The sequence below is a fragment of the Grampus griseus genome (assembly GCF_964374135.1).
Source record: "Grampus griseus genome assembly, chromosome: 16".
Lineage (NCBI taxonomy): Eukaryota > Metazoa > Chordata > Mammalia > Artiodactyla > Delphinidae > Grampus > Grampus griseus.
This window is the reverse complement of record NC_139010.1, coordinates 50,049,004-50,072,211: the sequence shown is the minus strand read 5'-3', so window position 1 is coordinate 50,072,211 and position 23,208 is coordinate 50,049,004. Positions and strand designations below refer to the sequence as shown.

The window sequence follows — 23,208 nt, the reverse complement described above, 5'->3', positions numbered from 1 at the left end:
CCCTCTATATCTGTGAGTCTGTTTCTTTTTTGTTATATTCACTAGTTTGTTTAATTTTTTCGATTCCACATATGATAGCATACAGTATTTGTCTTTCTCTGTTTTACTTATTTCACTAAGCATAATGCCCTCCAAGTCCATCCATGTTGTTGCAAATGGCAAAATTTAATTCTTTTTTTATGACTGAGTAGTACGCCATTGTATATATGTACCACATCTTTTTTATATTGCCATCTTGGATTTCGGTAACAGGCTTGAGATGGGCAGAATATTGCTTGAGACAGGAAGGAACTGTTGAGATGAGGAATGCAGGCATACTTTTTTTCATGGACAAGACCACAGATCTGCTCTCTGCTCACTGAAGCAAAATTAAAACAGTTTTTTTTTTCTTTTGCATCATTACAGAGAAGTTTTTGTTTGAGAATTCTAAAATAACTCTGATTATGAAGATTCAACATATTGACTGTAAAAAATTGAAAAACATCATATCAGCAAAGCCAGAAGAAGAAAAAAACCTTAATCCACTATACATAATGCCTGTTAACATTTTGGCCTGAAGTTTCTAGTCTTGTTTTCTGCGAAAAATAGCTGTTTAATTTTTATACAAAATTGTAATCGTACGAAATGTACCATTTAATCACCCACACTTTTCACCTAACAGTATATGATGAACATTCTCCTTACATCATTAATTGACATCCTACACAATGATTTTAATGGTGATGTATTGTTCCTTTGTGTTAGTGGATAATCATTTATTTAACCAGCCTTCTATTTTTGGACATTGAATTTCACATCCTCATTATTAGTAAAACTTTAAAGATTTTTGTAAGATAAATTTTTAAATGCATGCATAGTTATTTCTTTAGGGTAAAGTGGAACTAATGTATCAAAGGGCATAGGAATCTGGAACTTTTTGATGCATATTTCCAAATAGTGCAGAGGAAGGATTGCAACAGTTTATATTCCCATTAGTACTCTGTAAGCGCTTGTGTTCATGTATCCTTGCCATGTGACTGAAATATAAACTAAAGAAATCTGGTATGCATTAATTTGAAAGAAACCATGATTCAGGTTTCTTTGCATAAGAGTATTTAATGTTTAGCAGATTGCTCTGTGTGCAGTAATTATGGGTTTCTTCACAATGTTATGAAAACCCTTTTATTAAGTTTTACATTTGCCATTTTCTTCAAGGTCCTTAAATAGTTCTTAGGGTCTCAACTGTTAACGTTTTATGCTGTTAAAAGTACGGTTTTGGAGAACTTTGTGTGTGTGTATTTAGGATGATCGAATATGAGAACCAGACAGAACTTTAGTTAGTTGGGTTAGTCTACCTCCATCTTACAGATTAGTAAATGGCTCAAGAAAGAAACTTGCCCACAATCATTCTATCTCTTGCAAGTGACAGACAACTCAGACTAGCGGAACGAAATGGGGACTTTGTTGCTCACGAAACTAAGAATAGGTTCTGTTACCTACTGTGACTGACCTTGGGTAATTCCTTGATCTTTCTAAACCTTGATTTTCTTATCTGTAAACAGGGTGTTGAACTCCACCAAAGGTCCCTTCTACCTCTTAAAGTTCAATGTTTCTATGAATATATTAGCAAAGAATTTCATTATACTATCAACCAAATTTAGACATAGTGAAGGGAAGGCTAGCACTCAGGAAATTTTTAAAGAAATACAGTTTGTATTACACACTTGGATCTAAGTTAAAGTTGTTGTGGTTGTTTTTTTTTTTTTTTAAAGATGTGTCTTTTCTTTTTAATTAATTAATTAATTTATTTATTTTTGGATGCGTTGGGTCTTCATTTCTGTGCGAGGGCTCTCTCTAGTTGTGGCAAGCGGGGGCCACTCTTCATCGCGGTGCGCAGGCCTCTCACTATCGCGGCCTCTCCTGTCGCGGAGCACAGGCTCCAGACACGCAGGCTCAGTAGTTGTGGCTCACGGGCCCAGTTGCTTCGCGGCATGTGGGATCTTCCCGGACCAGGGCTCGAACCCGTGTCCCCTGCGTCGGCAGGCAGATTCTCAACCACTGCGCCACCAGGGAAGCCCTGTTGTGGTTGTTTTTAACTTGCAGAGGTCCTTAGGCAACTTGAACATAGTCAGTATTCACATAGTGTAAAAATATCTCCAAAGTGCTTGAAAAGTCTCTTTTATCTGTTGATCACACATCATCTTCAAACATCTTTTCCACCTGTTTATTAGTTTGCTTAACAAACCTATTAACAAATAGTGGGGCAAGAAATGCAGTCCTTTTGCTCCCTGTTCACAACTATTATAACAAATTTCAAGTTGGTGAACCTAGGGAAAACTGCCCATGACAGCAGCAGGTTGCTGAGTCAGACCCGTGCACAGAGGAGCTAATCTTGAGCACTGGGCACCTACTTTACGCACAGGAAGACATACCGATGGTAGGGAAACTTGCTGCACTAGGAACCCTAAAGCTCTGTGGCTGGTTGTTTGAGAGGAGGTAGATTTTCTCATGTCAGGCCCCCTTAGCTCTTTAAGATTGTTTCCTTGACTGGTAGGAAACCTTTTCTCTCTGTTTGTGTGTGGTTGTTTTGTTTTTGATTTTGGTTTTGGTTTTTTCTCACTTTACTCATTTATGCTATTTGGAATTCACTGTGTAACCCTTGAAATTTACTGCAAGAAGCATAAGTGTCCCTCATTGTGAAGCAATTATACTCCGGTAAAGATGTTATATATATTTAAGTGCCCCTCAGAGACTATTCTAGTGTTCTGAAAAGGTCTTTAAGAAACAGGCTTTGTCTTAAAGCCATTGACTACCAATAAAATTTTAAAATATTTTCACCACACTATGTAGAATACAGGTTTATTTCAGGGTTTTAACTACTATCAGATTGCCAATTCAGGTTTGTGTTTCCAGAAATTTTTACACAAATAAATGCAACAGAGCCTATGTACGCTTTTATTAACACTCAGCTACCACATGTTTATCAGCGATACTGGCAGTCCCTGGATCTGGTTCTGCAGGAGAGGGAAGGCTCCAGGGAAAAAAACAGCCAAAGATTTTGATGGAAAGTATACTAGTCAGGACAGGCAAGATCATCCTGCGGGAACAGCCTCCAAATCTCAGTACCTTAAAACAACAAAGGTTTATTTCTCCTTCGCACTGTAAGTTCATTGATGGGCAGCTGGGGTTCCAATATGGCTCGTCTTGACTCTGCATCCTGGCTGATGGAGCAATTGTTATCTTTAATTTTGGTGGTCACGGTAACAGAGAAAGAGTTCTGCAAGGTCTGACACAAGCCGTAAGTGCTCTCGCCTGAAAGTGACACACACCATTTCCATTCCTAACTCACTGTCCAGATGAAGCACATTGCCCGGCTCCATTCAGAAATGGCCAGGAACTGTAGTTTGACCCCATGGGCCAGGAAGCAAGGGAAGCAGCAGCCCTAATGACAACCACAGTTTGCTCTTCTGATTACCAGATATTTGGCTCGCTGCCCCTCCTGCAGGTGAAACACTCATCCCCTCCCCAAAGGAGAGAACCCCGCAGTCCCACCCAGTCACAGCATCTGGATGATGCAGTTGGTACTAAATTAGGGGGTCATTTTGACATCAACTCTGGATGTGGGTCCTCTTGATCTACAGACTTCTGAACTAAAAAAGGCATCTGGGTTTAAAAGGCAGGAGTAAAGGGTGAATGCAGACGTTCTGTATCTAGAACGAGCATCACTTCTGGCAAACACAGAACAGGCCCTTAGTGGTTCAGCTGAATTTATCAAAGCATCTGCATACCCTGGATTAAAGAAAACGTGAGTCAAGGATTGTCTCCATCCACAGCTCGTATACGGGAAGTGTAGTTTAGGTAGACCTTGATATCAGGAAGATAAATAAAACTGAACATTTAAAATATGACAGTGTCCTATAAAAGCATTAAAATGTGAATAGAAGAGCATTTAATTTTTCATGAAGGTAAGAAATGAATATAGGTAAGTGAAAGCAATTTCTATTGCCATTCAAACTATAGTTTTCCAATCCTTGCTCCCTTTTACCTTAACCCAAACTGCTGATATGACATTTAACTGAATTTCCAAAACTCTACACTTCCCCCCCCTGTTTTGCTGAGTTGCTAACAAAAGCTTTGAAATGGCTCAAAACTGCGCAGGAGGTGAAGCAGGAAGAAGAAACTGGAATTGTAAATAACTTATAAAATGCTTAGCTGTCCCCTGATGCATTTTAAAAAGTGAGACCTCTTTTCAGTTTCCTGTACTTAACAATATCCAACCAAATAAAGGCCATGTAGGGGCTTTTCTGGGTTACACACAACTTATTCTGTCCATTCTGTGCTAAGGTGTCTCCTATTTTCCATTATCACTGAATTCTTATTTTTTTACTTCTTTATATACTGCAAGTTCTAAGTATAGAATTTTCTCATCCTCTCCCCTGATTTCTAACCTCTACCTATAAAACCTGCTTATCCTGCCACCCTCTGACAATATTAACAACCTGAAGGGGTGGCCCTCTGTACCGTCCTGTGGGCTCATAAAATCATAAACACTTAAGGTTCTTCTTTCCACCTGCCTGCCTGCTGTCCTTCATCCCTCCCTTCCTCCTTTCTTTCCTCCCTCCCTCCCCTACTTTTTTTTCAAACCAGAAGGGGTTAATAAATTATTTACACTTCTTGGTATCTCTTGCTTTTCTCATTAACAGAAGATTGGGGGTGTATCCCTCTAGGCAGTTAGTATAGATCTCATTCATTCTTTTTAATGTCTGCCTAATATTCCATGGTTTGGAAGTCATGCTTTATTGAAGTTTCTCTGTTAAAGGGTATGCACATTGTTTCCAATTTGTTTTGATCTTGCTTTTTTGTTTTTCTTAAATTTGGTCACTGTAAGGGGTGCAGTGAACTTCCTTATAGCCGTCCTCAAATACTGGTCCTTTTTCTAATATGGTCCAAGAGAGGGATTAACTGCATTTAAAATGTATGTGTACTTTTAATTTTAATAGATGTTGCTAGATGTTTAATAGATGTTGTTGTCTTTCAAAAATAGTTATCCTAGCAATGTTCCAGAATACCCTTCCCCAATCCCATCCACTAGTACGTCTTTCCTACTTTGATGAGAATGGATTACACCTGCAACCCCAATTGCATAGCCTGGGCACCTGTTGATGTACTATAGCGTATTTCAGTGGGGTTTAAAACTAGGGCTCTGGATGGCCTGTGTGATTAGGGGTAGTTGCGATTTTTTGTGTGTGTTTCTTTAAAAATCCATGGAAAGTTTATGGAAGGGAGGGAACTGGAGGCCATTCTTATGCAGTCCACTCCTTTCACAGATAAGGAAATTGAGATCCAGGGAGATGGAGGGAGTTAATGTGAGCTAGTTACTGGCTGCTGCTTCTGGGAAGCAATTGGTCTGAATTCTAGATCAAGGATTTACCTACTACCTACACTGTGGGCCATGCTGACAGTAATTTTTAGAGAATGGACCAAGAAATGTCATCTGTGAGATAGGGATAAACTGTTTCCAGTTTTCTATTCTCTCCTGCTAGGCTGGATAAGCAAGCTTCCCACCCTACACTGGGCTGTGTGGGATTTGCTTTGCAAACTTCTGCAAAGATAATAGGACATTTGTTAAATTGGTCTTGTCAGTGGCATTTGCTGCTCTTACTCTTTTTGGGAGTTTGAGGTTTTATTTTTCTATACCATTAGAGTTACTGCTTACTAAGTGTGGAGCAGCTGGCTTGGATCACAGCTAAAATGACAACAGGGAAGCACAGGAGAGAAGATTCTGTTCAGGAATTGCTTCCTCCCATGTACTCCTTCCTCCTCCCTCCCCAGTGTGCCCATGAAGAGAGCTTAATAGTGGGGCTGCCTAGAAAAAAGAAGCCCTCTAGGTCCCAGGCATGTTCCTGGCAATGTAATCTCTAGGTGTAATGTGCACAGTTTGACCAGGGCTCAAATGGATGTTCTCTAGGGCTGAATAAAATAAGCTTTTTGAAAGAAGCCACTTTTACTTCTTGAGTCTTTAGACTCAGTTTTAATAGAAGTTTCAGCTTTAGCCCATGGAGTCTGCTGAGGAAGGTGAAAAGGGAGACTCCAAATATTGGATTCCCACTTGGGTTTGCCCTGTGTTCATTACAGAACATATGACAGCCCAGCGTTAACTTTCCAGGTTGCCTCTAAATAAAGTCAGCCTGTTCAGGGAGCTCAGCCCGTTCTCTTAATAACAATAAAAATAATTACGATGGAAATTCATTTTGTCATAGATAAGCCTCTCCAGCAGATTAAAATATAAATATATATTTATATATAAAAATACAACACAGGGCTTCCCTGGGGGCGCAGTGGTTGAGAGTCCGCCTGCCGATGCAGGGAACATGGGTTCGTGCCCCGGTCCGGGAAGATCCCACATGCCGCGGAGCGGCTAGGCCCGTGAGCCATGGCCGCTGAGCCTGCGCGTCCGGAGCCTGTGCTCCGCAACGGGAGAGGCCACAACAGTGAGAGGCCCGCGTACCGCAAAATATATATATATATATATATATATATATATATATATATATATATATATATATATATATATATATATATATATATATATATATATAACACAAAACATGCCTTTGTGTTGCAGACCTGGTCAGGAGCTATGCTATTTGTGGGCTTGACTCTCAGTGGTCATGGTTCTTGTGGCTTAGCTGTTTGCAAGCCTGCAAGTTGGAACCTCTGGGGAACGTAAAAAAAAAAAAAAAAGCTCGTGCCTAGATCCTCCCTCAGAATTAAATCAGAATCTGTGGCAGAGGACACATGGGTGAGGTGAGGACTTCTGGGCGGGCCATTTGAGGTGGAGAGAGTTTCTCTCCTTAATAAAGAAAGAAATGAGTTGTAGCTCAAGCTGTTCTTTTGAGAATCCTGTCGCCATAGGGATCATCATGTGTGCCCCTCAGCTCTCACAGCCCACTCTCTCTCCTTTCTCCTTCCTATTTATTCTGTAGATTAAAGCAGTGGAGTCATGTCATATAAAGTCAGCACGTGAAGGCAAAAATTGAATGCTGTAAAAATGATCATCGAAGAATGAGCTAGGAAGACGCGGTGAGGCGTAGAGGTCAACGTACCATCTCTTGGTACACTTAGCATAGCCAGCGTTTCCTCTGGCATCAGAACAGATCACTGTTTTCTTTGGCTGAGATTCTGATAAAATAGCATTTGGGAGCCAGAGTGTATGCAAAATATGTATCTTTAAGTATGGGAGTTAACTCTATTTGGTGAGTTTCTGGAGCCCTGAGAACCACGTGGCAATTGAGACTGGCTTAGGGAATCTTATTCTCATCTCATATTCAATTCCGAGGCCGATTCTGAATGAAATGTAGGCAGAATCATGGACACCATTTAAAGTGTGAATTTCTCCTCGCCTGTCTCCTTTAGGCACCTAGAGTTGAATTCAGGTAAACTGCGTGGTAAATGCAGCTATAGATGCAACACCACTGCATTTCATTATTGACTATTCAAAGACGGCCCATTTCTTTGTCCAGAATTCAAGGGCACTCTGTCTTTCTGTCCGCTAGCGTTCCCGTGGTTCGGCATGGATATCGGTGGGACGCTGGTTAAATTGGTCTACTTTGAACCGAAGGATATTACAGCTGAAGAGGAACAAGAGGAAGTGGAGAACCTGAAGAGCATCAGGAAGTATTTGACTTCGAACACGGCTTACGGGAAAACCGGGATCCGAGACGTTCACCTGGAACTGAAAAACTTGACCATGTGTGGGCGGAAGGGGAACCTGCATTTCATCCGCTTTCCCAGCTGCGCGATGCACAGGTTCATCCAGATGGGCAGCGAGAAGAACTTCTCCAGCCTCCACACCACTCTCTGTGCCACGGGAGGCGGGGCTTTTAAGTTCGAAGAGGACTTCAGAACGGTAGGTCCGCTTTACCCCCCTGCAAACAACAAAACCACCTCTTAGAGAAAGAAAGAAAACCCCTCCCATGGCCATGATCATGGCATCTCTTATGGAAGAACCTGACCACTAGGCTTGGGACTTTGGACAAGCTTACTTCACCCCTCTGTGCCTCAGTTTCCTCATCTATAGGAGAGTAAAAATAGTTTCTGCCTCATAGGGTTGTTACATGAAGGATTGAATGAGATAACATGTACCCAGCACTTAGTGCTCAGTACATATTGGCCGTCCTCATCATTTTTGTTACAATTACTTCTGCACAATATGCCAAAGACAAGGTGATGTAAATCCCCTTCTGAAGTATTTTAGTTTTCCAGACTCTTATGTTTCATGAAAACCATGATCGTTGTGCCAGTTTCATAGATATATAGACTGAGGCCTGCAGGAAAGGCTTTCTACGCATCTTACTAAAAATGATTACTTCTTTCTACCCATTTGCTCTGTATCATTTGTGTTTTATGAATGTCCTTCAGAAGTTTTGCTCACAAACAAAAATGAAATCTTTGACGTTATTCGGAGGTGAATTGCTTTATTGGTGAACGTGATTTAGCGAGTATGGCTCTGCATAATAAGAATAATACTATATCCTGACTGGCAGTGTTGCTTCTTTAGACTTGACAAAGTTGGCTAAGTGGAAGAGATGGATGGGTGACCTGGAGTCCTAACTTTCTCTTTGTTAAGCAATCCCTAACACCTATGTGTTCCAATTTCCCCATTTCTACAGTCAAGATAATCTCTATACTGTCTAGCTTCATCTCACAGGGAATAAAATGAGAAGAAAGAGAAACAATAGATAGAGAAAATAAAGAAAATTCAATTCACAGTAGTGATTGAACATAGGAGAAGGAAGGGTTGGAAGATGTGGGGATTAGTCTCGCCAGAAAGTTTATCATTCATGAATAAAATAATAAATCAATGCATTATTCATGGTACTTAATAAAGCTATAATTGCAAATTTTATTTGCATCATCAAAAGTAACATCATTTATCTCATTGATAAGTGGTTTCTACAAGAGCTGGCAATAGAGCCCTAGAGCATTATATTAAGTCAGATTGATTATATTCAGGTTTTGGCTTTTCCTCCTGTGTCCCCTCGCCCTCGCCAGCAGGATCTGACACTGCCACTTACTTAAAAGATCCATGGGATCTTTTTCCCACTAAAGGGACCCAATGATTGAAGAGTTTTGAAACTGAGAAAGTTGAGATCCAGGGCCATGAAAATTAAGTTCAAATTCATAAATGAAAAAGCACTGATCCTGAATTCTAGTGCTGTTTCTGCATTTAACTAGCTGGGTGACTGGGCAAGACACGTCCCTCCTGTGGGCCTCAGTTTCATCATTTTCAGAAAGTGGCAGTAAGGTGTTTAGGCGGATAAGGAAACTAAAGCTAAAGAGAGATGAAGAGGCGCTAAATACCGTCCCCTAGGTGAGAGCTGGGTGTCGGCTCAATTCTGATTCAGGAAGTGCTGACCCACCCCTAGCGCTGTGAGCTCCCCAGGTCCCTCAAGGATGTCCTCTGTGTCCATCTCCACTAGGGAGCCTGAAGTGTACCAAGGTGACCTGGGACATTTAAGCAAACTCCATCAAAGTCTCCGTCCCTCCTCTTGGGTAATGCCCTGGATTCCAGAAAGTTACTCAATCTGTGTTGGCCACGAGCAAGTGTGTTTCTCAAGTTTCTGAACTGAGAAAGGTCGTATCTTATTACGGCCAAGATAAAGAAGCCTCTGCTCCTTCAGGAGGTTTCTGGAGCCTAATGAACAGACTGGTGCAGGGAGCAAGTTTGGAGTATTTGCCTAACAGCCTGGCCATCTATAAAAGAAAGTATTATATAGCCTGCCTTCTATTTCCATGCTCAGTCTTGGCCAAAGTGAAGACAATTGAAGACAGATCTCTTCCTGTAGCCCGTCTGTCAGTAAGTGATATGCCCTGATCCTTCCAAAGTTTGTGAGGATGAATAGGTTTTATCACTCTCTTTCCTAAGCATTCATTCTCATTCAACAAGTATTTATCATACTCTATCAATGCAACAAATACTGTTATGAACAAAACAAAGCCCCTGCCTTCCTGGAGCTTATATTCTAGTGCAGGGAGATGGTCAATAATCAAAAAAGTGATTATGGAGTATATCAAATGGCAATAAGTGGGGAAAATAAATAGGTAAGGGGGATAGGAAGTGCTGGGCAGGTCTTTGTGTGATGAGGTAACTTTGGAGTAGGAACCCGAAGAAGAAATAGAGCAAACCAGGCTGGTATGGGGAAGAGTTAGGGTTAGTAAGTGCTAAGGCCCTCAGGTGTAATGTATCCAAGCTCTTCCCTTTCCAGAATGGGAAATTGAAGGTGCACACTAAGTTGTAAAGGATCAATATATACTACTATACTATGTAGTAAACAATCTGACAAATAATAAAGCAGTGTATATACATAGCTGTAAAGTCCTGTCGTTGTTATATAAAATCACTCTTTTGAGCATAATACAAGTTTGCAGACATGTATTTTAAAAACCCGAGTAACTAGGGCTATCTAAATGATGTTCAGCCGACCCTGAATAGTTAGCAATTGTTATGTCTGATGACTGTGTCCTTTTCATATATAGTAAATGTATTTAAATCCTTAGATAATGTTAATTAGTCTTCATCAATTTTAGAATGTACAAGAAAGAGTTACAAAGCCACGAGACAAGCATTAAACTAGACCCCTGTGTAGAATACTTCCAGTTGAACAAAGCTGCATTTCTTTCTTCCTTTTTCTTTCTTTTTTTCCTTCCTCCTTCTTCCTTTCCCCTCTTCCTTCCTTCCTCCCTCCCTCCCTCCCTCCCTCTCTCCTTCCTTCCTTCAACATTTTAGGATCACTGTCACAAACAAATTTCTGCCTGGCAAAAGTTTGCCTTCAAAATTAATGATTCAACAAAATGGAACACAAAAGACAAACTTAAACAATATATGCTCCAAGAGATTGGTAGGCCAGTGAAGAATCCTACAATTTGAGAGAGTGGTTCTCAAAGGGGAGGCTCCCTTGTGGTTGTATATCAGGGCACTTAATCCTGTAGAGTTCATCGAACTTTGTGTTTCTCCCCACTGTCTATGTTCTGCGAGTGTTGTTTTAAATAACCTACCAGAATATTTTATGTACCAAATCTAATATTTTCATCCACAAGGACACTTCCCAACTTCAACAGGAGTCCTATTTAGAATGCAAAGTATTCTAATGATAGAAAATTTTTAGAAAAAAGTCATCCCTTTTGTCCACTTAGCTCTTCATTACAAGAGATACTTTTCCTTGTAAGTTTTGTTCAGTTCAAGACTAACATTTATTAGAAGTTAGAAGTGACTCTTTTCCTTTTTTAGACGAAAACAAATACCTACCATCTAAACAAGCAGGATATAACAACAATCTTACTGGGTTTACATGAGATTTAGGGAACAGTAAAAGATTCTCTTATAGTTTCACTACATTTTTTTCAAGGTGTGAGGACTTAAGAATTGGCCTTCATTAAGCCAGAAATCTCCAAGGACACAACCGAAAAAAGTTAATAATGGTGGAAAAGTCATCAGGAGGGGATAATAAGGTAATTGTGGATGTGTGAAATTCTAAATCTAAGTAGACCATTCATTATTAGCTGGGTTCCTATTATTAATCCAGGAACTGATTTGTGATATTGCAGGAGCATAAGCTTTGTAGATACCGTCATCCTACACTTCATTCTGGCTCGACCCTTTTGGCCATTCGTGTACCCCTTTTATCACTGGGTGCCAGGAGGAAGAAGCCATCTTTGAGGTTTTGTTATTTTTCTCACTCACGGAACACATTTGAAATTTCTCTCTCTCTCAGGTCTCAGTTAGCTGTCCTGTGTGAGGAGAAAAGAGCCCCGAGTGTAATTTATAATTCAGAGTCAACCATTTTATATGCAAATTGTTCTTGGTTTAGTAAGATAACCTTTTCTGCCACTTCCATTATGATTTATGGAGCCAGGGTCAGCAAAAGCACCTTGGGAAGTGTGGGGTATCACACAGATGCGTATTTTATTCATTTTGTGCAAAACGATTTGGTGACTCATTTCTCAAGCACAGGAGAGTGATGGGACTGGTTTGGGGTAGGTCCATAGAGAGTAGGTATGGGACCTCCTGGGATGGTTTTTACCAGATTTATTTATTCAGCTATTTATTTAGTTACTTTTTAAGTTTATCTTATTGAAGTCTAGTTGATTTACAATGTTGCATTAATTTCTGCTATACAGCAGAGTGATTCAGTTATACATATATATATACATTCTTTTTCATATTCTTTTCCATTATGGTTTATCACAGGGTATTGAATATAGTTCCCTGTGCTATACAGTAGGACCTTGTTGTTTAGCCATCTTATATGTAATAGTATTTATTTTGGACAGACTGAAGCACATAAGGAGAACCTCTTAGAGTTGTATCCTGAACATGTGTTTAGAATCCATACTTTTTCTAATTTCATCATACAGGGAATCACTGAATTCCTTTGAGAAATTAGAGTTTTCGGTTTGGAAATGATGTTTCCAAATGTATTTCAACTTGAGATAAGAAGACCTGAATTATTTTACTTCTTATATAAAATGCATGTATAACTCATGTTTCCAAAGCATGTTCACACAGCCATCTCACTGGATTCTTGAAAACAGCCCTGCAGGTTAGCCAAGACAGCTGCTATTGGGGAGAGTATGTGATTTTATTGAAGGCCTGTTGTCACCGTACTGGAGTGGGGTCATGCATTAATCCCAGCTCTTCAGCTCCAAAGTCTCTGTGGTCCTAGGACTAACAGCGTCAGCATCACCTGGCGATATTGTTAGACATGCAATCAGAAACTCTGGGAGTGGGACCCAGCGATCTGTGATTTAACAAGCCCCCCAGGTGATTCTGATGGCACCTAAAATTTGAGAACCCCACTGCACCCATGCTTGCTTGGGTGACTTTGGGACTAGGCAAAGCAAAGTTAGTTTATCATAGTAGTAGTTTGAAAAAAAAATTACTTTTTTTACTTTATTTCTTCCCCTACTTCCGTTATTTACAGAGTTTGAGTCTTAGGGCAAGTTTGGTTTGTTGGTGTTAAGTTTGGGGAATAGTTTAAGCTTAATGATTTAGGAATTGGCAGAACTCATACTTTCCAAAAGTGCTCAGGAGAGTCACAAGCAGTGGGGTGCTGAAATCAGCTCCTACTGGTTCACGAGAGCCCATTGTGTGCATGAGAGCGCATTGTGTCTTCCCAACGCTGTGTTTAGTGACATCGTGTTGGTAGCTTGAAGTTGGCTATGGTGGGAGTGATTATACCATGGAAATTGGTAAATGCTATAAACCAGGGCATTTGCTCCCAGAGAGCTGGTTGTTAAACATTTACCAGCACGCCTTGGTGACAAGGTTATGTTCACATTAGCTGAAGCTTCATCTGCATGTTTGCTGGATCTGATGGTTTTTTTTTTTTTTTAATTTAAAACTAGCTGCCAGCGTTTAAAAATTGGAAGTTTTCACATAAAAATCTGGGTTTCCAGCTCTTGAGAAATAGAATCATTTGGCAACATTAAGCCCTTATTACCACATGGCAACAACGGGCTGCAGTGAATTTTAAATACGTGTGGATTGTCTGTGGGCCACAATCCCCATCATTCTGTTACTTTAACATTTAGTCAAGGAACTTCACTCCTCTATTGGCTCCTGCAGCATTTGCTTTTGTTACCCTGGTATAAAGAAAACTAAACCCAAAGAAAGAGTGTTTCTCCATAGCTGGGATCTGAACATCCTGTCCAAGTAATGATTTGACTCATCGCTTACACTTGGGAGCCTGTCTGTATTCCTGGATGGAAGAGACCTTTGAGGGAGGTCTCCATAGGTCTCCATGAAAGCGACTAATATTTCTGTTTCCCTGTTTGGGGATGCATGACCTCAGGCTTCAGAAATATCCATCCCTCAGTGAAATGTTATAGAAGAGATGTTCGTTTGCTGCTAGCACTTTATTTGAAAGTGATTTTGAGGGGAAAGGTGAGATCTTTCCCTTCAGAGCAAAGCTACGTGCTCTGTTTACTTGCCCTGACAGGTGTTTCTTTTTCCCGAACATAGTTTCAGGATGTCCCCTGAACAGACGGTGTCACTGTTCATGTTTGTGATGTTGGTTCTGGGCACTGCTGTCAATATTGTTGATGGACCTCCGATTAATTTTTAAGCAGGTGGACCTATGGCCCCAAGACTGGGTGATGAAATCGCTACTTTTCAGTTTGTGGTGATCCAGGAGGGGACAGTTTTCCCGGTTCCATTTAAGAAACGTTTATTAAGCCATTATTATGGACAGGCCTTTGAGCGTGGTGCTCAGGGGCACCCACTGAACCAAAAACGAGCCAGAATGTGACCCACGCTGTGAGCGCGTTGGAAGACGTTGATAGGGCCAGGGAATCCCGGAGGATGAGGAGGTAGCGTTTACACGGCTGTGTCACTAGAGTGTTTAGGTCTCCAGATAGCCTTATACCTATAGTATTACCCCCTGAACACGTGAATCATGACATGCATCTCACCCAAAAGTTCCACTTGGTGAAAAATGAAATGTTCAAAATCACTTATGAGATAGATGAACTTTATCACCAAGTGTCATTTAGAACGATTGTTTCTGCGTATCAAGAAAACGTCTAGTGCTCGTTTCGGCGGCACATATACTAAAAATTGGAACGATACAGAGAAGATTAGCATGGCCCCTGCGCAAGGATGACACGCAAATTTGTGAAGCGTTCCATATTTTTAAAGATGTTAAAAAAAACCAAAACGTCTACCACCTTGCTGGTAACCTATTCTAACTAATTCTGCTCTGCAGGTATAGCTTCAGTGGATTTTTGTTGAATGGGACATTCAGGTGAGTGATAAAAAGTCAAAAGTTTTCTTCTAGCTGTTGACTTTTATAATGAAGATGATGCTTTTGGGGCAAAATATCTAAGTATAGTAGTTGTGTAGGTGGTTTCCAGATCCCAGAAGCAGGACTCATTATGAATGAAGACAAGAGAAGAACAGCGCGTTATCAGGGGGCGTTTGCTAGTTGTATCACTTAGGGAAAATTACTTAAGCTCTATGAGCCTTAACCATAGAGTTAGGATAACAATACCTCCTCATAGGGTTTTTGTGAGAATTAAATGATCTAGTACAGGTGCTTGGCATATAGTAAATATAAGTAAGTACCAGTTATTATTTTCTTAAAGAGATTTTTTTAATTTAAATTAGAACTTAAAAATGATCTTCCATCATTGGCTCAGTTTCATGTTGGTGAATGTTAGATTCTTTTTTTTTTTTTGGACCAGTAGTAATATCACTCTTGAGGATCGTGAATAAACTTTTGAGGATGCAAAGTACCCATCCTCTGCTAAGGCTAGCCCTCAGCCAGCTTATTCCCCTTTACTTTTTTTCCCCCATACCTAGGAGAATAGGAATTTTTGTTTCATAGGAGCATGAAAGGACACTCTGGGACCACCTCAGCTATTAATAAAAGAGTCAAAAAAAAAAAAAAAGTCAAAAAAAAAAAAAGAGTCAATATTTTTTGAGTCCTTTGCACTTGCTAAGCCCTGTGTTAACATTTTACATATATTATTATCATGTAACCTTCACAATACTGCACTGTGGGTATTATTCCCATTTGACAGAGGAGGAAACTGAGACTTGAGAAGTTAAGTAACTTGCCCCACGTCCCTCAATTAGGTAAGAGTGGGAGTTATAGCTTTCAAAGCCAGGTCTGTCGAACTCCAAAGCCCAGGCTTGGGAAAAGGAGAGTTGGGCTGTGTGGGCTCAGAGGAGATTGTCCCCAGCTCCCAGGCTCACATGCCTCCCTCAGGACTCCGTATCCTGCCAAGAAGTGTAGGAGCCTTTCTGCTTTCAGAACATTTCTCACTTGCCTCACCCTGAGGTATGCTGGGTGAGTGCTCTAACAGTCCTGTGACTGCTCTGACAAATTACCACAAACCTAGCAGCTTAAAACAACGGAAATTTACTCAGTCATAATTCTGGAGGCCAGAGGGCCGAAATCAAGGTGTTGGCAGGACCACACTTCCTTCAGAGACTCCTGGGCAGAATCCATTCTCTGCCTCTCCCAGCGTCTGGTGGCCATCGGCCTTCCTTGGCCTGTGGTGCAGTTCTCCAGGCTCTGCCTCGCGTCTTTACACGGCCTTCTCTGTGTCTGTCAGATCTTTCCTGTGTCTCGTAAGGAAACTGTCAGTGGACTTAGAGCCCACTCAGATAACCCAGGATGCCCTCTGCATCTCAAGATTCTTCACTGAATCACACCTGCAAAGACCCTTTTTCCAAATAAGGCAGCATTCACAGGTTCTGAAAATTAGGACATGGACGTAACTTTCAGGGGCAACCCTTCTGCCTACCCCACGTGCTAGTGGCTTCCTTGCCAGCTATCAGGTAGGGTCCTATCTCTCAGCAGGCACCATGAGTAGACACGACATCCGGTAAAGGCTGCCTTTCCAGTGGAATGACTGGTTCTCAACAAGATTTCACAGCGTGGTGCTTGAAGGATGTTTCCATGCTTTTCCTGTTCATGACACATGTTAAGTTCAGCTGAAAGCTTCCGGGGGCTTCCCCTGAGGTGGTAGTGGTCTCTCTCACAAGGGTTCCTTCTCTTTCAGATTGCTGACCTTCAGCTCCACAAACTGGACGAACTGGACTGTCTGATTCAGGGCCTGCTTTATGTTGACTCTGTTGGCTTCAACGGCAAGCCGGAATGTTACTATTTTGAAAATCCCACAAATCCCGAATTGTGTCAAAAAAGGCCGTACTGTCTGGATAACCCGTACCCTATGTTGCTGGTGAACATGGGCTCAGGTGTCAGCATCCTAGCAGTGTACTCCAAGGACAACTATAAAAGAGTTACAGGGACCAGGTAAACGTGGTTTCCACTAGAAGAACCTTTTTGTGCTTAAACCCAGGCCTCTTCCTTGAAGACCACTTTCTGAAAAGGTTATTTATATTTAATACATTTTTAAAAGAAAGATCTTACCCTCCTCAGCCAACCAAAAACGATCTATTGGATATGTTACACAGGGTGATTTATAGAAAGGTTAATAAAACACAGCCTTGGTTGGAAACTGGTGAGGTTGTGGGAAAAAGTGTTGCACATACCAGAAATTTTCCCAAAGGCAGACATATTAAGTGCCAGGTGAATGGCAGGGACCACACACACAGTAGAATCCAGGTGGAAGGTTGCTTGGGATGGTCAAAGAGGGCTTCTTTCTGGAAGTACCTTGGTGCCTAGCACAGGAAGAATTGCTTGAAATAGTCGTTCCAATCAGTGAGCCAGATTGGGTTTACAAAGAGTGTTTTTTACCCTCAGGTAAATGCTCCAGCTGCAAACTGGAATAGTTAGCACACCTCACAGGGAATTTGGGAGTGCAGTGGACGGGAAAACAGCCCTGCAACTAGAGCAGAGCAGAGTACCATGTTTCTTAATGTACACACTCCCCAAGGGCACGTGGGCTCAGCTTCCTGTTAATGGGGATTCAACACGGGAAAAAGACCCAGGGTCAGAAGTCTTTGAGAAATTGTAGTGTAAACAAAATTAAACAGGTTTTCCTTACTTATAAGAAGATTTGGTATGAAGTGTTTCTTCAGCTTATTGGAACACAGAGCCCAGTTTTGGAAGAACAACTTAAGGAACTAGTGTTGTGTGCTTTGAAACATGGTATTGAAACCCTTGTTTTTGATAGATGAAGATATCACGTAACTTCTCTGGGCCTCAGTTTCCTTGTTTGTGCCATGAAGTGAGTGAGTTGTTTCTTAGTTTCTACAAGCTTTTCCAGTACTGAAATTCTGCAGTTCTACTCACCCGTTAGGAGGAGAGCACTGCTTTTCTCCTGTATTGACATGACTTGTGATGGGTTCTGCAGACATCAGTGGTTCACCACTGGGGAAGGGAAGATTGAGGCCCCCAGGGGACGTTTGGCAACGTCTGGAGACATTTTTTGGTTGTCACAACTGGAGGTGCAATGATAATGGCATCTAGTGACCAGAGGTTAGGGACGCTGCTAAATATCCTATAGTGCATTGGTCAGTCCCCCACAGCAAAAAGTATCAGGCCCCAAATGTTAACAGTTAGTGGTGTTAAGAAACCACACATTCTGACTGATCCTGCTTGTGTCCGGAATATAGGCTTTGGTGTGTACGTTAATTGCCGCTAGTCAATACATTTTCTCACTGAGAATACAGCACTAACCTTACTTGCTCACATGAGAATCACAACGGGCCCCATGGCCTCATTAGGACGGTCAGAACTGTCCGAGACAAACGAAGAATTCGGCTGAGCTGGTTTTACCTTGAGAGAGGGATCTCCTGAGAAAGGTATAATTTTTAAGAAACTACAAACTGCTTCCCCAAAGGAGCCATTGAATTGGTACAGCTAGTCTCAAGGTAACAACAAGCTAAACATTTTCCAGAATTAGAGATATTTATAATTTTGTTCATTAACACTTAACAAATTCATGAATTATATCACAGGTATGCTCTCTCAAACTTGGGGGTTCTAAGGATCTGGGTTGTCTTTGAATAACAAGCCCAATTGTGACGTTTGATATCTGTCACATGTGCAATAATGCCTGTCCATTCCAGTTACTGGTAAATGCCAGTTAATGATCACTGATTCGCAACATCAACAAATCCTGTGTGGATGCCCCAGCTTCCTTACAAGCTCTCTTTAACCAGTAGTTGTGGAAAGGTGCTACAGGAGAATGAAGGTTCCTAGAGAGCCCTTTCTGGGGCTGCCACAGGTGGGGGAGGGGAATGAAATATCAAGTCTCTGGGCCCCAGATCTTGTCCGACCAGAGTTGTTCTGCCAAAGGTTTTTTTTGATCCAAGTTAGAAAACCACTGATCTAAACTAGAGGCATACCTCGGAGATACTGCAGGTTCCATTCCAGACCTCCGCAATAAGCGAGTATCGCCATAAGGCGAATCACACGAATTTTTTGGTTTCTCAGTGCATATAAATGTTGTGTTTACACTGTACTGTAGTCTATTAAGTGTGCACTAGAATTATGTTTTAAAAACGTATATGCCTTTATTAAAAAATATGTTATTGCTAAAAAATGCTAACCATCATCTAAGCCTTCGGTGGGTAATAATCCTTATCGATAGTAGCACCAAACATCACCATAACAAATAGAATAATAATTTTAAAATTTGAAATACTGGGAGAATTACCCAAAATGTGACACAGAGACACAAAGTGAGCAAGTGTTGTTGGAAAAATGGCACCGATAGACTTGCGGATGCAGGATTGCTGCAAACCTTCAATTTGTAAAAAATGCAATATCTGCAAAGCGTAATAAAGGGCAGCACAGGAAAATGAGGTGTGCCTGTATTTTGGTCAGCAGTGAACATCCGTGTGTGGAATACACTTTGGGAATCACAGATTTAAGCAAAGGCTTCAGTTTTAATTTTGTTACTCCTACTGTGATAGCTATAACTCTAGGTTTTTTGTTATTCTCATATACCCTATTTTCCCATTCAGCATTTTTATTTTTAGGAAGCCACATCGTTACAGGATATCCGTTTTCTTTTAAGCATGTGATTTTAAATGGTTTGTTTCAGTGTCATCTGTACCTTTACTGCATCCTAGATTAGTAGCAACATTTCTGTTGACCAACTCCAATTTTATTATAGAAGTCAACTGAAAAAACAGAACTTAACAGCTAACATTGTTAGAATGTGTAATCTATTAAAAGAGGAATGAAAAGAATTTTAAAACTTCAGTGAAACGAACAGTGCAGCTCATCTCATTCTTTTGGAATCAGTCTTCCGGGCGTGGATAATTAAATAATTGGATTCTTCTCCTTCTTCCGAAAATTCCTCACTCCAAGTTGGTTGGGTTTTTTAAAAAAAATGATGTTTTGGTCTCTGGTTTGCTGAGAATCTTGCTGTGTGTCTGCTGAAACAAACAGGTATCTGATTATGAGAGAATCACTAGACTAGAGAGTGGTTAGCAGGTTAAGGAGGTCAATAAAGTGCTCTTCTGCAACCGTGCATTCTTTCCTCCTATCTGCAGTGCTCCAGCTGTGCCAATCCATGCTCGCTTTCTCCATTCAACTCCGATTCTGTCTGGAGTCACCTGTCACTTTCCAGTCATACAAAGCGCATGTCCTTTTTCACTCATACCAACACATCAGAGGATGAGTTGCCTTCTTTCTAAGTCAGCCAGTGTCTTCAGGTGCCTATGTTGGGAGTTGGTTGTTGAACACCTTGATGAATCCAAATACCTGATATTGAAAGAAAGGTTATTAGTGAGGATGAAAGGTAGGAACTAGAAATGTGAGCCAAGCCTTTTAGAAGAATATAAAGAGAGAAAACAAGGCAAATTCAGATGACACGCAAACCAAAAAGCGTTCCCATTAAACCACGCTAGCTTTCTAGGGTAGACTGAAACTAACGACGTCGCATGAGGTGCCCTGTTAAATGTAAATGAAGACAAACTTTCTTAGAGGGAATCCAAACTTTCTACTGTGACTGAGGTGTCAAGGCAATAATGCCCACAGAGCTCTTTTTGTCCTGTGGTACTGCACCTACAGTTTGGATACGGTGACTTGTGCCCAGCTACCTAATTTTCCACGAGGACCCATCATTTCAATCAAGTATGTATTTTTGTAAGAATCACTATTTAAGAAATATCACAGTTAGTCCTTAGATGTGATTTAAAGAACCGTGTGTCTATAATCTGGTGCCTTCTTGGTAACAGTTATTGACAGTCAGTATAATTTACCCTAAATTTTCTTTTTTCAAATTTAAGTTTTAAAAATAACCTCGATCTCAACTTGAATTTTCTCTTAAAAGCCGGTAGCCAAACACATGTGGAATTCCCAGGGCTAGCAGCTCTTGAGGCTTCAGAACAAATTGATGTGCATTTGCTCTTCTGTCTAGTAGGTAAAGAGTAAGGCCCATTCATGGCCATATCAGTGCTCTTTCCTGCCAGGAGCTCACTGGTGACAGCTTTACTCTGAATCTGCTTTACTTCCCCTCAGGTAACTTTGATATTAATACACAATTGAGTTCACTTTCAACTATCATAATTGGTTTCTAATTTTTTCTCAAAAGACTATTTTAGAAGAATTTTCCCCCAAACAACTGAAAGCTTTTAAAACATGGTTTGAGCATTGAAACCATTTTAAGATCTTTGTTACTATTCTTTGACTATTGGGTGGTAAAAAGTACTAATAACCTTTTCTAGAGTTTACTAGAAAAAAATCCAATATGAGATCCATCGGTGGTTTCCTTTTTGAAATTTTTGAGGAGCTTAAATGAAATTATTTCTGCTAGAGAAGCAAGGTCAGATGAAAGATACAGCTTGGGGGCCAGCTATTCCGCGCAGCGTCCCAGTTCAGTTTTGTCACCACAGAGTTTGTCTCTATAGATATGAACTGTGCTTCAGGTACACACAGTTTCTTTTTCTAAGTATTTGTTTAGCTACATATGTTTGTATTTTTTCTTTTTAATAGAGGTCATTTCTCTGGTTATTTGCTGCTTTCAGACCACGCAAATAAGGGAGATAGATCATGATTTGGCCCCATTTTATAGGTGGGAAGATTGCATGAAGCACTTAGGTCAGTGGCTAGTTCAAGGTCTCACAACGGAAATCAGTGAGAGTCTTTCTCTGGTTTTGTTCTTAAACTTCAGGGCGAGTTTTCCTTGATGTTTCTTTTAGTCTCTGCCCTCTTTTTTTATCCAATCTACCCTAAAGCTCTTTTTCACCCAGCACTTTGATTCAAGTGCCCCTTTGTTTTTCTTCTGTTCTTATTAACCCATATTAGTGATATTGATGTAGTTGGGGACTTGGATGGGCATCTCTTAAAGTAAAACTTAAAAAATAAACCTTATTGTTCCTTCAGTCTTGGAGGTGGAACATTCCTAGGCCTATGTTGCTTGCTGACTGGTTGTGAGACCTTTGAAGAAGCTCTGGAAATGGCAGCTAAAGGCGACAGCACCAATGTTGATAAGCTGGTGAAGGACATTTACGGAGGAGACTATGAACGATTTGGCCTTCAAGGATCTGCGGTAGCATCAAGGTAGAGACTAAGTAGCTAGGAGCAGTAGCGATTAAACACAAGGCAACCTCTCCACCCTGGCTGTTCATTTAGTTGTTGTTTTTTTTAAACGTCAACCCACCAGCCTGGTGCAAGGATCTATGGTATTGGAGCTCAGACTTGATCTCCTGCCCTTGATGAAGCACTGAGATGTTTAGCTCTTGTTGCTTGTGCTTAAAATAAGGCAGCTTTGAAAGAAGGTTCTGGAAAACTGCAACAGTTTCCCCCGTTCCATTCTTGTCCAGATATCTAGAGGCATTTAAATTTTTTTTTTTCCCCCGTTAATAGCCATGCTACTTTGTCCCTATTAAGAAAAGGGCAGCCAACCATTCATACCGTAATCCTGTCTGCTTGTAAACCATGGTAGCCAAATCAGGTCATTTGAGCTCAATCAGAGTTATTCATAAAGCTTTCCACAGTACTTTGGTGGAAGCATGGGGCCTGCCTAAGGATGATTTTGAACACTCTCGCTACTATTTCCAACATAGCTTTGGCAACATGATGAGTAAGGAAAAGCGAGATTCCATCAGCAAGGAAGACCTCGCCCGAGCCACCCTGGTCACCATCACCAACAACATTGGCTCCATTGCTCGGATGTGTGCATTGAATGAGGTAAGGCCTTAACCTAGGGAAAGCCATGTGTCATTCATAAACATCGTTTGGCAGTGCAATAACTGTTGACCCTCACAAAACCACAGATCCTTAGGAAACCTGCCCTTCCTCGTAGTCACACCTGGTAGGACATGAGGGGCGTGTGTTGCGGGGAGGGACAGGAGTATGTTTTAGTTTTAAGTAGGCACTAGATGATGACAAACAAAACCATCTAACTGTGGAAACATGGTAAAAATGACAATCTATACCATAACCTCTCCAACCTCATGGACACACACCTAATGAAGGCTGGCGAAAATCTCTCTGCATCCTTGCAAATAATTGCAGGTAAAACATTCCACTTGCAATATTCGATATTCTCTCTGCTTTCAGCTTCTTTACAGTGTTGCCTTGTGGCATGGAGTTCAAGCAGCATTGTACAGGGCTATCAAAGCACAGAGAGCTTGCTACAGCTGGGGCCAGCCAGAGCCCCAGGCACAAGAAAGGGTGGACCTGATGACAGACCAAGCTTTGGTACCATGTGTTAAAACACCGCAAAATTCCTTTGCAAAGAATGGAACCCTTTTCTGAAATACAAGATGTGTAAAGTAGGTGTGTAATACAGCTGAGT

At 41.0% G+C, this 23,208-nt stretch overlaps 1 protein-coding gene across 7 annotated transcripts in view; it reads left to right on the top strand.

Annotated features, from left to right (window-relative positions):
- PANK1 (pantothenate kinase 1) overlaps positions 1-23,208 on the top strand; it is a 111,762-nt gene that overhangs the window by 76,052 nt on the left and 12,502 nt on the right. For all 7 annotated transcript variants that reach the window (XM_082673323.1, XM_082673329.1, XM_082673325.1 and 4 more), the window contains 4 exons: positions 7,536-7,888; positions 16,549-16,802; positions 21,792-21,968; positions 22,475-22,598. In XM_082673323.1, the coding sequence (XP_082529449.1) occupies positions 7,536-7,888; positions 16,549-16,802; positions 21,792-21,968; positions 22,475-22,598 (908 nt within the window). The remainder of the gene's footprint in view (positions 1-7,535; positions 7,889-16,548; positions 16,803-21,791; positions 21,969-22,474; positions 22,599-23,208) is intronic.